Source organism: Meleagris gallopavo, chromosome 1, assembly GCF_905368555.1.
Source record: "Meleagris gallopavo chromosome 1, MGAL_WU_HG_1.1, whole genome shotgun sequence".
NCBI classification, from domain to species: domain Eukaryota; kingdom Metazoa; phylum Chordata; class Aves; order Galliformes; family Phasianidae; genus Meleagris; species Meleagris gallopavo.
This window is the reverse complement of record NC_139404.1, coordinates 54,073,285-54,089,168: the sequence shown is the minus strand read 5'-3', so window position 1 is coordinate 54,089,168 and position 15,884 is coordinate 54,073,285. Positions and strand designations below refer to the sequence as shown.

Sequence of the window (15,884 nt, the reverse complement as noted above, 5' to 3'; positions counted from 1 at the left end):
AGAACTCTGGCGTTGCCACAGGCCCCAGCCAAAGCCAACCTGAGTGACAACAACGCCCAGCTCTGCTGGGAGGGTAGGATCAAATTTATCCAATGCCTGGGCGTGTTCAACTGCCAGCTTTTCCTGGTGGAAAGCGTCCCGTTCCGTTCCCTCCCAGTCCATCATCTTAGTAGCCAAGCTGGCACACTTTCTCTCTTTTATCGGAACCGTTGTACTAGGTCCATTAATTCCGCTGCCGTATATGGACGGGCTGCCATATGAAAGCGAGTTCTGGGCAGGGGGCCACTGATCAGGGGGCACCCCTGCTGGTCTATCTTGTATTTTTTTGGTTTTTGAATTATTATAGGACAGATCTCCAAGGCATCTGTTGCAAGCGGAGCATTGAGATCCAATTTAGAGTTTTTATTGTCTGGATCAGCCAGGTCCATTGATTCAGGAACCTGTTTATTATCTGCTGAAATGTTACAGACCTGCCCTATCAGCAAATTCAGGGTTGTTTTTTTCCCTGTCAGTATACCGAGTTCTTGCTCTAATTTTTCTAGGCGGTCTCACAATACTTCATTTTCGTTTTCTAAGGTATTGGCCCTCATCTTGGCCTGATTTAAAGCATTCCACAGTGGCCATACCACTGTAGAGGTAGCTAACTGCTGTTCTTTTGTAACCAATCTATCTTTGCTTTGTCCATGAAAACAGTCCGCCATGCGGAATGGAGAAATATTTCCCATAACACGCAGGGAACCCCATTTTTGAATTATGGTTGCCAGCTCATAATAAGGGGATCCCAGAAATCCTGGGATCTCTCCAGGAATTCTTAAGTCTAGAGGGGTAATGTTCTGACTACCGCCATATCTGCAGTAATCGGGACAAAAAGCCAGTCCTTCCTCAGCAGCAGCATCCAGTTGAGACCAGGACCTCCAGCAGGCCCTGCTGGTTTGGCTTAACCACCTGTCCCATCAGGAGTGGGAATGGCAACAAAATGCTGGTGCTTCCTGTGTTACAGCTGCTCATTGATTCCCAGTGCCATGGCTTCAACTGGCCCTGCTGGCTATATCTATCCACCTGCCATGTAACAATGTGGATGGGGACCAAAAAAGGGCATCCCACGAGCAGCATCTGCCCACTGATACCCAGCGATATGCCTTAAATTGGCCCTGCTGGCTTGGTCTATCCACCTGCCATGTAACAATGAGGATGGGGACCAAAAAAGGGCATCCCACGAGAAGCATCTGTACACTGATACCCAGTGCCATGGCTTCAACTGGCCCTGCTGGCTTGGTCTATCCACCTGCCATGTAACAGCAGTGGATGGGGACCAAAGGAGGGCATCAGACGAACAGCAGCTGCTCATTGATACCCAGCACCGTGCGTTCAACTGGCCCTGCTAGCTTGGTCTGTCTACCTGCCACGTAACTACTGAGGATGGGAAACAGATGACTGCATCCCATGAGCAGCAGCTGCGCATTAATGCCCGGTGCTGTGCCTCCAACTGACCCCGCCAGCTGAGCCTTTCTGAACACCTCATATGGATCCAGTACAGGGTCAGCAAGGTTGTCACTCCAAAGGACCCTAAGAAGCAGTCCCCCGGCCCCAAGCAGTAAGTCTTCAGCTTGCACGACACCCTTGGCCAACTCTGGGACAGTCTTGCCCAAAGAGATGTAACCTGGATGCCTTGAAGTACACTGGCATCCTGAGCCTGCTGAGCATTGCTCATGGCCTCTGGAGAAAAGGAAGACGACTATGGAGCACCACGACCAGTGTGTGATTAGGACCGGCAACACAGAAAGGGGCAGGTGGAGCAAAGAACAGGGAGAGTGATTCCATGAAGCACTTTGTCCATTTGACAGCCTTTTCTGGTCAGGGTATCAGCCGCCGGCGAGGCAGGACGCAACTCAGCCCACCAGAGGTTCTTGCGCTGAAGACACCTTGATGATTACAGTGTCTTCTACTGCCATCAACGCCCACTGGCATCGTAAAGCCCCAGACTCTGCTCTGTTTCACCAAGTTCAGCAACAACACGCTCGTGCAGCAGAGGCACCCAAGTGACGTGGTGGAGAAACTTGCAGTGGCAGCAGCCTTGCTCTCCCTAGAAAGCCAGGAGCAGCCTGTAATAATATGCAGGCGTGAGCTGCTAGTTCCAGGGTTTCTGGAGATCTGTCTCTCCACATTTCAGACAGCATACGTATACCTGCAGTGTACACATGTATATAAACAGATTTTCTTTATGCAATACTGGTGCCTAGAACAATAGGGTATTTTCTTCTGAACGATGTATCGGTGTTGAAAAATAATTGTTAAACAACTGAGCTTGAAGCTGAGTTGTCCTTTCCGTGGTCTGAGTGTTAACTCAAATTCTGAAAAAATACGTGGTAATATAAGCTGGCACACCTTTCACTCTGCCCATGCTCCGTCACTTCCAGGAAACGGGACCAACAGCCTCAGCCTCCAGAAGAACAGAGCACAGGGGAAAGGACAACATCAATGTTTCTGACTTGCTCCGACACATAGAGGCTGAAATAGACTTAATGGAGAGGCTAAGTGAACTGGGTCTGTGTAGTCAGAAGACTGAGAGGGGACCTGATCCAGGTCTATAAATACCTAAGGGCTGGGGGGCAGAGTGGCGAGGCCAGACTCTTTTCAGCAGCGTGTGGAGACAGGACAAGCGGAAACGCTATTGTTAATAGTCATCCATTAAACTCACGTCCAAGGTTTCCAAAACCTTCTGGCTACCGCCATGTCTGCAGTAATTGGGACAAAAAGCCAGTCCTTCCTCAGCAGCAGCATCCAGTTGAGACCTGGACCTCCAGCGGGCCCTGCTGGTTTGGCTTAACCGCCTGACCCATCAGGAGTGGGAATGGCAACAAAATGCTGGTGCTTCCTGAGTTGTAGCTGCTCATTGATACCCAGCGCCGTGCCTTCTACTGGCCCTGCTGGCTTGGTCTATCCACCTGCCATGTAATAACGAGGAAGGGGACCAAAGTAGGGCATCCCACGAGCAGCGGCTGCTCATTGATACTCAGCACCGTGCCTTCTACTGGCCCTGCTGGCTTGGTCTATCCACCTGCCATGTAACAACGGTGGATGGGGACCAAAAGATGGCATCCCACGAGCAGCGGCTGCTCATTGATACTCAGCGCCGTGCCTTCAACTGGCCCCACTGGCTTGGTCTATCCACCTGCCTTGTAACAATGGAGAATGGGGACAAAACGAGGGGACCACATAAGCAGCAGATGCACGTTGATACCCAGCACCATGCCCTCAACTGGCCCTGCTGACTTGGTATATCTACCTGCCACGTAACTACTGAGGATGGGGAACAGATGACAGCGTCCCATGAGCAGCAGCTGCGCATTAATGTCCAGATCTGTGCCTCCAACTGACCCCGCCAGCTGAGCCTTTCTAAACACCTCGAATGGATCCAGTGCAGAGTCAGCAAGGTTGTCACTCCAAAAGACCCAAAGAAGCATTCCCCCATTCCCCCGACTGCCATGTTGGCTTACTGCTTTGTCAGAGTGGCACCTAGAGGAATTCTCCGAGCTCTGACCCTCTGCCTTGACGAGATCCTATTTGGGGGCTTGTCCGGGATCATTATGGCCTCCTTCGCTGCCCTGGATAGGATAGGTGCACCCCGCTGGTTTTAGCTGTCCTGTCTAGGTGGTGAGGTGATTCCTTGGGATGGCCAACAGGAAACCGATATTGTTACATAAAGGAGGGCTCTGTGAAAGCCAAGGGGCAGGTAGGCACAGTATTGACCCTGCAGACCCTGTAACTTTGTGCACGGACCAAGGTAAGGGAATTTAATTCTTGCCTTGGGGGTTGGTGGAGACTCGGGTGAGTCTCGGGAGGGATCTGTTGGTGTGCGGTACCGTGGACGCTTGGCAAAGTGCCAGCAGTACACCTCTATTGAATCCGAGAATCGGAGCAAGGTACTCCGGAGGGATTGGCCCTAAATCCGAGAATCGGAGAGTGGTAACCTGTGAGCTGGGGAGTTCACAGCAGCATTCCAGAGGAATGGGGGATAGGAGCTCCCGTAGAACAGGGGAAAAGGGTCCCCAGCTTTGTGCCTAGAGATAGATAGCCCCTTGGGAAAGAGGCTTCAGAATTGGAAAATAATCCCAAAACTAGGGAAAAGAACAGGGAAAAGATGTTTAAATACTGTGTACAGACATAGCCTAGAGAGCCACTACGGGAACAGCATTATTTTGACCAAAATAGGGGTCTGACGAAGATCGGGCCTGTCAGACCTTGAATTTATATGTAAACAGTAAGACTCGTTTTTCTGAAACAGAATTGGCTTATGTCGCTTAATGGGTGCAAGAAGTAAAAAAAGTTCCTCACAAGAAGGAGTCAAAGTTCAAAAGAGAAAGGAAAGAGAAGCAGAAAGATCATAAGTGGGATCCCTTAGATAACTTCCCTCCCCCTTCAATTTCTAAAGCAATGCAAGCGGCAGTGACCTCTGCAGAGAAGGGGGGTGGCCGTGCTGCTGATCCTGTGCAGGGCCCTGGAGAGAGGATGCACTCTCGGTTACTGAGGGAATTGGAGCAATGTGAATGGGACCTGGAGAGTTTTTCCTTTCTCTAACACTAACCTTACTAATACTTCACTTTATCCGCTGAGGGCAGTCTCCTTAGGTCAAAGGGAAATAGAGTATGCTAATGCCTGCTGTTTTTACTAGCAGAAAAGTTGGGAGTTTCAAGAAGGAAATAAATTCCTTAATTGAGGATCCTGTAAGTGTAGCAGAACACTTAGATCAATTTCTAGGGCCTAATTTCTACTCATGGATGGAAATTATGTTTATCATTGACATGTTGTTTATTGGAGAAGAAGGAGGTGGGCAGCTATGCAAGTGTGGGAAAGGAATACAGAGGGAAGGTTGGGCCCTGGAGAGAGGCAGAGAGAGGAAGCATCCTGAGGATAAATTGTACTGATTATTGTCACTGTCTTTGTGATTGTTCAGTGTTCATGTTGTGAAAGTGGCTCTTATGGAACAAGGGGTGTCTAAACTGATACCGAGAAGACCCCGTGGGTTGTACTTTGGCTCACTGGAGAAACATGGCTGGTGAGCCAGGGGGAATATTGAACAAGAAACCAGGAACATAAATGGAGTAATGGGACCAGTTTTATAATTGAGTACCCTAATCAAGAGACCAAGTGCTGGGTGTTTGTGGAAGTTGAAGAACTGCATTGTTTGATTTGTGGATTTTGAAGGGAGCGGGTGAAACTGTCTTGATGGTATATGGAAGTGCAATTGTTCATGGTATATGGAAGCGCAGTTGTTAACGGTACATGGAACCGAAATTGAGGGTACAAATAGTGGAATTGTGGAAAAACAAACAAACAACGACAAGAAAAAAAGCTGGGAACCCCGTGGCCAGGGTGGGGCAAAAGGCTTTGTGACATCGCAGGGCGGGACATGACATCAGTCTTTAAGTCACATTGGCAGCCTTCCCCAGCACAGCCATTTGGGTTCAGCTGGTGGTCACTGCTGGAGCTCTGCTCTGGGTGACAGCCGCTTCTGTGTTGAGATTGATCTTTGGGAGAGAACAGGATGAGGCTCAGCCTGACTCTCTTCCTGAGCATAGCTCTCTCTCTGTCCCCACTTGCTGGATTCGGCTCCAGCTGTTGCAGCTATTTTGCCTGGATTTGTAGTGGGCACAAAAAGCCAGACCTTCCTCCGCAGGAGGAGCATCCAGTTGAGAGCAGGACCTCCAGCCGGCCCTGCTGGTTTGGCTTAGCCACCTGCCATGTAACAATGGAGGATGGGGACCAAAAGACAGCATTCCAGGAGCAGCAGCTGCGCATTAATGCCCAGCTCCGTGCCTCCAACTGGCCCCACCAACTAGGCCTTTCCAAACGCCCCAGGTGGATCCGGTACAGGGTCAGCAAGGTTGTCACTCCAGGAGAACCAAAGCAGCAGTCCCTGGGCCCCAAGCAGAAAGTCCTGAGCTTGCACGATACCCTGGGCCGCCTCTGGGACAACCTTGAGCAGAGAGGGGTAACTTGGATCCTCAAGGATGTCTTGAAGCACATTGGCTTCCTGATCCTGCTGAGCATTGCCCATGGCGTCTGGAGAAGTCTAAGACAACTATGGGGACAGGTGAGCCACTGAGATGCATCGCACAGGGAGGGTACCGCGGGTGGGGAGCAGGCAACCACAAAGGCTTGTCTGTGAAGTCTTCCAAGGAAAGCAGACTCCCAGAGGTCCACTAGCTCTCCCCAGGGACTTACCCAGCCGTGAGGCTGACACCCAATTGGAAATCTCTGTGCTACACGGGGCCTGCCTGAGGTGGTGGGAGCCCCACGCTTGGGACAGTCCTGCAAGGCAGGAAAAGCTGCCCAGGAATCGGAGCCCTGCAGGGGAATGCTCTGCAAAATGAGTCTGCATCCCTTTCACTGTGCCCATGCTCCGTCACTTCCAGGAAACGGGATCAACAGCTTCAGTCTCCAGAAGAGCAGAGCACCAGGGAAATGAAGACATCATTGTTTCTGACCTGCTCCGCCACATGGAGGCTAACATGGACTCAATGGAGAGGCACTTGAGGATCCTCGTCCAGTCCCACAGGGAAGCATGCAGGAGCATGCAGGAGAGGCAGGCAGCATACGATACGGGGAACAGAAATAATCCCTCTGCAAACTTCACATCCAGCACTGTCCAGGGTGCTCGTTCTACGGATAAATAATCTCTTTCTAAATAAACATAACAGTTCATATCTCATCACGGTCATACACTTATGAACCAAGTGGTTTTAGTTGGGGCTCAGTTTTGTGAGCAGGAATAATTCAGAGGCTACATACCATCCTCCGTTCACAAACACCAACTCTGGAATACCACTGAAGGCTCAGAGCATACATAACGTCTCATCTCTGAATGTGCATACATACAACGTCAAGAATTGGGCCACCGCCATCTTAGGAAGGTGGGTCAGATCTTTCACCCATCCCTGAATTGGCAGGGTGGTCTTAACTATGATTTCAGCCGTTTGGCTGATTGGCTCTACCGCCTGTCAATGTGGAAGTAGGCAGCCAATAACTGTTCTTCAATCATACTGTATCTTTCTTCTGCTCCGTGCCAGACCCGAGATCAGAATCCAAAGGGGGTCCAAACAGAACTTTGGTGTTGCCACAGGCCCCAGCCAAAGCCAACCTGAGGGACACGAATGCCCAGCTCTGCTGGGCGGGTAGGATCAAATTTATCCAATGCCTGGGCGTGTTCAACTGCCAGTTTTGCCTGGTGGAAAGCGTCCTGTTCCGGTGGAGAATGGGTTTAGAGCAGCCCTGAGGACAAGCATTTGGGAGTGTTGTTTGATGATTCAACACGAGCCAGCAATATGTGCTTGCAGCCAGAAGGCCAACCGTAGCCTGCGTTGCGTCAAGAGAAGTGTGACCAGCAGGTCGAGGGAGGTGGGTCTGCCCCTCTGCTCTGCTCTCAGGAGACCCGACTTGGAGTACTGCGTCCAGCTCAGGAGCCCCGAACACAAGAAGGACACCGAGCTATTGGAGTGGGTCCACAGGAAAGCCACAAAGATGATCAGAGTGCCAGAGCATCTCCCCTATGAGGATAGGAGGAAAGAGCTGGGACTCTTCAGCCTGGAGAAGAGAAGGCTCCAAGGAGACCTACGAACGGTGTTCCAAGACCTGAAGGGGGCGTGCAGGAAAGCTGGGGAGGGACTTTTTAATAAAGGCACGCTGCGACAGGACGAGGGGAAATGGCTTTAAACTGCAAGAGGGCAGATGTAGTCTAGATAACAGGAAGAAATGCTTTACTTTTACTGTGAGGGTGGGGAGACCCTGGAACAGGCTGCCCAGCGAGGTTGTGGATGCCCCCAGCCTTGAGGCATTCAAGGCCAGCCTGCATGGGGCTTTGAGCAGCCTGCTCTAGAGGGAGTTGTCCTTGCCTACAGCTGGGGATTTGGACCTACACCATCTTCAAGCTCCCTTCCAAGCCTAACCGTACAATGACTCCATGGATGGGAGGAAGTGGAGCTGGGATTTGGGTGGAGAGGCCCGACCCTGAGCTGGGTGCGTGGCTGCCCTCCTGCGTGCCAAGGAGCCACGTTGGTCCAAATCTAGACGACAGTCCCATTTGTAGTTTTTCCTGTGGACGAATAGAAAAGCATGCTTCTTGTATTTCACTCTGCTAGACCGAAAGTACTGCTGATGGGAAATCAAAACGGAGCTGAAGCTGAAGTACAGTGTTCCCCTCTATTGTTGATAGTCATCCATTAAACTCGCGTCCAAGGTTTCCAAAACCTTCTGGCTACTGCCATGTCTGCGGTAATCGGGACAAAAAGCCAGTCCTTCCTCAGCAGCAGCATCCAGTTGAGACCTGGACCTCCAGCGGGCCCTGCTGGTTTGGCTTAACCGCCATCAGGAGTGGGAATGGCAACAAAATGCTGGTGCTTCCTGAGTTGTAGCTGCTCATTGATACCCAGCGCCGTGCCTTCTACTGGCCCTGCTGGCTTGGTCTATCCACCTGCCATGTAATAACGAGGATGGGGACCAAAGTAGGGCATCCCACAAGCAGCAGCTGCACATTGATCCCAGCGATATGCCTTCTACTGGCCCTGCTGGCTTCTGGCTACTTCCATGTCAGCTTCCTGCTTTGTCAGAGTGGCACCTAGAGGAATTCTCTGAGCTCTGACCCTCTGTCTTGATGAGATCCTAATCTGAAAAGGCTCACCAGGGCACATGGGCATAGGAATTGAATGTTGTTTCTGCATTAGATATTGAAAAGGAGGAATTGATCTGAAGAAGTAGAGCACAATATTTCTTTATTTTGTAACTTGTCCTTAGAAATAGCTGATTTGAAAAAAGTAGGCATAGCATATATGTTAGTAACATACTTTAGAAATACAGTTGGTGAATTGTGTGATTACTTCTTGCTTGCAAAACTGCAATAATTTCTAAATGTTCCAAATAGTACAGGTATAGTGTTATGAACTAGAAAGCATATTGCAGGGCTATTCTGCTTGGGTAAGAGACCCTCAGCAAAAGAAAAACAGACTTAACAATCATCAAGAAAGCCAGGGCCTCCACACAAGGCTGGATTGCCTTGCTCTGTGGGTAGATTGGGATGCAACAGGCAGGCACCAAGATACTCCCCCCATCCTCCTTCCAAGCTTATCTCTATGCAAGGATGAGCTGATGTCCAGAAACAATGACCGAGTGTTGAATGAGCAAATGTGAGAAGTTAACTAATTAGCGATATATGCTTAGCGAGCAAAAATTCATGTTTAGCCAGTATCTGTGTGTTTAGTGTTTAGTTGAGCGTCAGGAAGATTGTGAACCTGAAGTATTCAGCCAATGAGGAACCAGGGGAGAAAGAGATAAGTGTTGAGTAATAGGGCATAAAAGATGTAACGCTAAGATGTAAGGCTATTTTCTGCGTGTTCTCCTGCTTGCAGGAGGCCCGCCATTGCAATTGCAAATAAAATCTGCTTTATCAGAGATACCATCCTGATAAATTATTTGGATATTTCCAACACCTCCCAAACATGAGGAAGTACATGGAAAATTCAACTAAAAAAGAGGATTATTCTAGATGGGCCATATGTTTGTCTGAATAAATTTAAAATTAATTTAAATCAAACAACTACACTGCAATATAAGATGAATATAAACTCTATATGTCCTAACACAGCCCATTGGGATCACTGAGGCTGCCCCATGCTTAGCATTATGGAATGCTCCAAGTCCCTGCAGAGCCCATGCAAACAGCAGCTTGCAGCTTAGCTGAAGACCAGAGGGATCCATGTCCAGTACTGAGCATACAGCATTGTCATTCTTTTTCCAGGTTTGACCTAACAAAAAAGAAATGAGAGGCAGAGATAATTGATAAATTGTGTCTCTGGCTGTTGAGCACTCCTTTCTGTACATTAAACAGGTTGAGTTCTCTGACTATTACAGTTTATTTATGCTGTCTCCAAATGGAGGAATGAGCACTTTTTCCCTGACACAAATAAGGGTTGTCTGCTGCCTTCCCTGGCAGCACTGCCGAAAGCCTCTTTCTGGGAAGCAAGAAGTTATGACATTTTTGGAAGGATCTGTCTAACCACTGGGAAAAAAAAGTAAATTTAAAAAAAAGAAAAATCCCTATTAAAAAGCAGAGGAATAGTTTCTTTTTAAAAAACATATGAAGATACATAAACATATGTAAAGAATACTTGAAAAAAAAAAAAAGTACCTGAGAAACAGTTCTTTCCAGTCTTAACGTTGCCCTCATGGGGATGAGCATACAAGGGTAATGTGCTCTGCTGTTTTGTTCCAACAAACAATTCCCAGTTATTTAGCTCTTGTACAACCAAAGGACAGATATAAGCAATTCACACACTGATAACAGAAACTCATGGAAAACATGATAATAAAATATTTCTTAAAAGCAGCAGCAAGGCTTGGTGCTTGAATGTAAAGCCATGGCATGGAAATGATGCTCAAGGGCCGCTAGGGCGAGCTCTCGCCCAATAAATCGAGCCCAAATCCCTGATGTTCGCGTCCTTACCCACCTTATTTTTCTCTCTGGCTCTGCTCTGCAAACCGAGAATATGACAGCTTTATCCCTTCTCGCTTTTCCTATACTAAAGCTTCTGTCAGACATAGTGCGAATGCACGTGCTTAACCTCAAAGATGTGACTGCTTTCATTGCTTTTTAATGCATACCCAAAATTCAATGACACAGCGCCCAGAAGAAAGTACCTAGATGAAGCCTCTGCCAAGCAGAGGGAGTATGTAATAGACGCTCCACTTCATGCACTTGTGCTGAACCACTCCACCCTTAGTCTTTATTCTGCTGTGGGAAAATAGTGTGATTACAGATCTGAAGAAGGCTTAACTCTTCCAATAGAAACAGTGCTCCCTGTGATATGTTTTGTATTCTTAGCCACAGAAATATATCACTGCAGGTGTGGATTTCCAGTAATACTGAAACTCACAGAGGTTTTAGCATCTGCAGAGCCTGGAAGGTTTTTGCAATGATCAAAATAGTTATTTTATCTGTATGGCAATCTTCAAGTTACAATTCTTCACCTCCATAGTTTTTGCCCTTTATGCTAAGGACAAAAAACCCCTGCATACAAGCCATTCCCTTCTGCCAAACACTACAAGAATACAACATGAATCTTCAAAGCACAGCTTGCGGAGTTCAGAAATACTCAGGGCAAAGGGGAAATACAGGTTACTGCCTTTTCACTACCAGTTCCAGCTGCAGTGGTGTTGTCAATCTCAGGAGGAATGGCATAAAGCAGACAAAAGGCCAAATGATACTTGAAGAACAAACACTTTCTGCCGAACTCAGAGCAAGGCAAAAATACAAATTAAAAGTTGTGGAAATATGATACTGAATTTTAAGGCATTATTTAATATGTCTTTAATAGTTTCATACGAAAACCATAAAGCAGTGGCAGATACAGATGGAGGGCTCTTTCTAATATGATTTGGATGGTGTTATGTTGAAAGAAACATTTATACAAAAACTGCTTGCTGAAGGAATGATTTGGACCCCAGTCCTTTAAATCTTTTATTACACCTCGGAACAGGTGAGCAGCCTGCCTAATATCGGCCAATCTTTTCTCAGACTCAGAGGACTTGCATATCAGTATGAACACCTCTCCTGCATGTTTGGTGTTTGAAATGTCAGAGCTCTCCTGGAAGTTCCAGGAGCTTGAATCCACAGAAAACCACAACTCATCTCCAGTGCCCTCTTCAGGAATTTGGATCCATAACTGCTGCTTCTAAAAAGTTGACCCAGCAATTGTTTGGCCTTCAAGCCATCTAAGCTGTAAGCATCTCAGTTTTCATTCTGAAGTCCTCCAAGCACTGAAAATCTCTAGTACTGTTAAAACTTATCGCATCAAGTAATGGCGAGCCTAGCTCACTCCTGACCTCCTCAGAGCAAACAACTCTCTCTTTCATGCCTGACAGATTTCAGTCCAGAAAGGATGCTGAGAGCACGTCACAGACAGACGTTCAAAAAAGGTGGAGACTGCTGCCTGGCTTCAAAAAACAACTGGTATGCCTAGCATTTACCCTGCTTTCATCCAGCAAATCAGTGATTGAAATATTAATCCAAGCTGAGAGAGACTTCAGTTCAACTAGGGTCTTCACCTTCCCATCTCTCACCACTATGAATAGTGACCTAAAAATGGTGGGGATAAGGAAGTAAAGTTGAAAAAATACAGACAACTTGCAATGTTTCATAGCAGCTGTTCTGCTTTTTTTTGTGATGAATGACAAAGGATTAATCTGACTGATCATTTTGGTACCTAAGGCTCCTTTCTGGATTTCATTTTGACTGTATCCTACACCCATTGCATTCAGGCTCCTAAGCCTTCAAGTTGATCAAGTTAACAAAGCATCTACAAATGCATGTAGTATCCAGGAATGGCCACCTCAGATCAGCCCAGTATCTTCTCTTCAACAGCAGCCAGCTGCAAAGGTCCAGGAGAAATAAAAGGACAAGAGGAAAACCAGTCAGTAAGAGCCCAGACAGTTCCTGTTTGCATTACGTAGCTCACTGTTTCCCTGCTCATTTAATTGGTTCTTTTCATAATGAAACAAAGAGGATTTGTTGCAATATTGAGACCAATAACAATAAATAAATAAAAGGGTTCCTCAATTCTTTAGATAAAATGACAGTGTTGTACTAGAACTCCTTATGATCTAATCTGATGCTGTTTTAGAGGTTTTTTGTTTTCTTTTTTATTATTGTTTCTGCAGAAACCAGAAGTAAAATATGTAAAGTGAGAACACTGATATTACTGTAACAATTAGTAAGAAACATTCCAATTTAATATCATTATTAAGAGTGATTTTTATACTGAGAAGCAAGTTTTGCTATCTGCAGAAAACTTTGCCATGCACTGGATCCAGGACTCTGATCCCTGCTGCAGCCAAGAAAGCAACACACTGTCCATTGCCAGACCTCAGAGAAAATGCTGCTTTTCTCAAAACTGTTTCTGTTTGATGGGTTCATGGATATATACAGTAATAATTTTCATCGGGATGAGTGTTCTCCTTTCTCTTAGCCATTACAATTCACCTCTAGGGTAATGAAGATGCTACAGCTCATGATCTGTGGCACTACCACAGTGTGTTTCATACCACTCTCCAATACTTATTACTCTCTGAAAAGAGTGTATATACACATACATTATCACATCAAAAACTGATAGATGTGATACTGGACATTTTGTGTCATCTACAGTACTGCTACACCATGAGAAGAGTCACAATCACAGCACTTTATGAAGAGGACCTATGGACCCTTGATGGCTTTTCAGAAACATTCACAAATATTCAGTTGCACAAACTGCCAAATTTTAGAAAACCAGGAAAACAGGAGGAAAAGGAAAAGAGAAGAACTAAGAAAGTGAAATTGTCTTCTGGTCGAGCATTAGTTCAGTGCAAATACTCTGTGCTTACTGTTTTCTTTTATACACCTATCATTCAAAGCAACTAAAGACCTAAATACCCCTTCAGCCATCTCTTTCACACAGCTCTCCACTGCATTCTGGAAATATTAAATGTATCCAGATCTAGCAATTGACATTATTATAAGTGGGGGAAAAAAACTTACAAACAAAACATAGTTTATTTGCAAAATGTTTTTTTTTTTTAAAAAAAAAAAGGTCTAAATATGTTTGTACATTAAAATGTAGAATATTTGAGTAGCCTTTCACAGTACAGGAAGGACCCTTTTAGTTAGGATTTTCCACTCCTAAAACTAGAGCAGGGCTGGAAGTCCTATGTAAGATATATCCCAGGCTTCTCAGCCCATCATCATCAAAAAAATCATAGAATGAGAGAATTGTATAGTTTGGAAGGGACTCTGGAGATCATCTAGTCCAACCTCCTGCTAAAGCAAGTTCCCTAGAAAGGTTATGCAGAAGGGTATCACCTTCTCCTAGCCATAAACTCCTGCTCTTTACCATGCTCCAGTCTGGTGCATGCTAGACATGATATAAGCTGATTTAAGCACAGAGTATTTTGCTGGGCTTGAGTTTAATCAGATCAGAAGTGAGTGACATATGCCACAGCTAGCACAGTGAAAGAACTATCCCTCTGTTACAGATGGAGTCTAGGAAGATTAGCTGGCTAATTTAGCTAGTTAAAACAAATACCCAGTCAGGTCATCTGAACAACACTCAGTTTTTCTCTGTCGCCATTTCTAGCAACAATACTTCTTGCTAGTTCCAACTTTTAGCCACAATCATGTAGCATGTTTCAATAAGCAGGCTTCCCCTAGGTGAACTGATAAAGTTGTACTCAGAGCACTGGACAGGTTTGCTCTACTGCTTGCACAGAAAAACACATTACCTGTACTCTCTCTTATCACCACACGCTCTTGCTTTTCTAGTTAAAAGAGCAAATAGAGCACTTAAATATACTCTTTCAATCATTATACAATCTTCAAGAGCATATATAATTGCTGTCCATTGCTTTAGTGCAGCTAATTCTCAAGCTGAAGTACTATTAGCTCTTAGAAATTACAGCTTTGTGACAGTATTAAACCCTGAACAGTGGTATTCAGATTTCCTTTAAATGGTAGTGCAACCGAGATTTTTAAATGCTTCTTGAGGTTTTTTTTAAGCAAAAATTATGCAGAAATTAAATATATTTTAAGTGAAAATTCTACTGAGATTTGCTTCAAGCACTGGACTAGATGATTACGGTTGGACTCAATGATCTCAGTGGTCTTTTCCAACCTTAATGGTTCTCTGACTCTGAATAAAATATAGATAGCAGTACTGGACAGCATGTTCATAGCTTTAAAATAGTTAAACAATTTTATAAGTTTAGTGTTCAGTAGAATTGGTCATTTTCAAATGCCAACCTCTCTGCAAAGACAAGGAAATCTCCTTGTGAGAGCATTAAGCCCGCAGTCCTCAGTCCTATGTATCACCTGTGTCCTGGGTAATACAACCTAGCTTTGAAGAAAGCAAACTGTGTAATCTGCGTAAAGCAAACAGTGCCAGCCTGACCTCTAAATTCAGAGCACTGAGCAGAGATTTGACAGTTCCATGTCTCCTTTAAAACCAACGTTACATACTGTGTGGTCATAAAGGTAAGGTAACCCAGAAGATTTGGAGTCCACCAAATTTGATCTAAAATATTTCTTCATGGAAAAGGGGGTTAGGTATGGGAACATGTGCCCAGGAGAGCGGTGGTGTCATCATCCCTGGGTGTATTTAGGAGATGGATGTGGCACTTCAGGACGTGGCAGCATTATATGGGTGATTGGACTTGGCAATCTCGAAGGTCTTTTCCAACCCCCAACAATTGTGTGATACCTCACGGACAGTGATGGTCACCACACTAGCCCGCGTGAAGGACCAGAGGACAGCACGAGCCGAGGCCAGGACATGGCGCGCAGCCCACCTAAGGCGGGCCCTCTAATGGCGTCCATTTTGTGCACAGCCCCCGTCGCGAGCGCGCCGCGAGCCCAAGTGAGGACTACAACTCCCGGCACGCACCGCGGCACCACACACAAGCGCGCTACCTGCGGCTCTCGCTTAGCCGCCATATTTCATGGCAGCCCCGTCTGTCACTGAGGCACGACGAGACCGGAAACACCTGTTGCCACGGCAACGGGGTGCCTGGTTAACATCCCGAGTGCTCCCGGAAGCGGTCGAGCCTGGCGTGCACATGTGGATTTTGTCCTCAATGCTGCTGACTGCGGCCACTGTGGTTGCGACTACCGGCCCCGGTGTCGGACGCTGACCGGTCGGCCGCTGGAAAAAACAACGTCCGGCAGTACCGGTTAAACCCCCCCGCGGATACGATTGGCCGAGCGTGGCTCCTCCCGGCCAATCGACACCGGCCACGCTCCGTCCGCAGGAAACCGCACATGGAAAGCCACGATTGGCGGTGAAGACTTCAAGCCCCACCCTCAC

The 15,884-nt window shown here is 46.6% G+C and overlaps 1 protein-coding gene and 1 long non-coding RNA gene across 2 annotated transcripts; one reads left to right on the top strand and one right to left on the bottom strand.

The window, feature by feature from the left end:
* The first annotated feature begins 4,233 nt into the window (after positions 1-4,233).
* Positions 4,234-9,352, top strand: LOC116216925 (uncharacterized). The gene is made up of 3 exons (XM_085228021.1): positions 4,234-5,689; positions 5,783-6,094; positions 6,417-9,352. The coding sequence occupies exons 1-3, from the start codon at positions 5,546-5,548 to the stop codon at positions 6,675-6,677; spliced, it is 717 nt and encodes a 238-aa protein (XP_085084147.1). The 5' UTR covers positions 4,234-5,545; the 3' UTR covers positions 6,678-9,352.
* A 2,238-nt stretch (positions 9,353-11,590) lies between these two features.
* LOC146545332 (uncharacterized) lies at positions 11,591-15,865 on the bottom strand. Its single transcript, XR_014884352.1, has 2 exons — positions 15,491-15,865; positions 11,591-12,419 (listed from the first exon to the last, which is right to left on the bottom strand). It is a non-coding gene; the product is annotated as an uncharacterized LOC146545332 (long non-coding RNA).
* Positions 15,866-15,884: the final 19 nt, after the last annotated feature.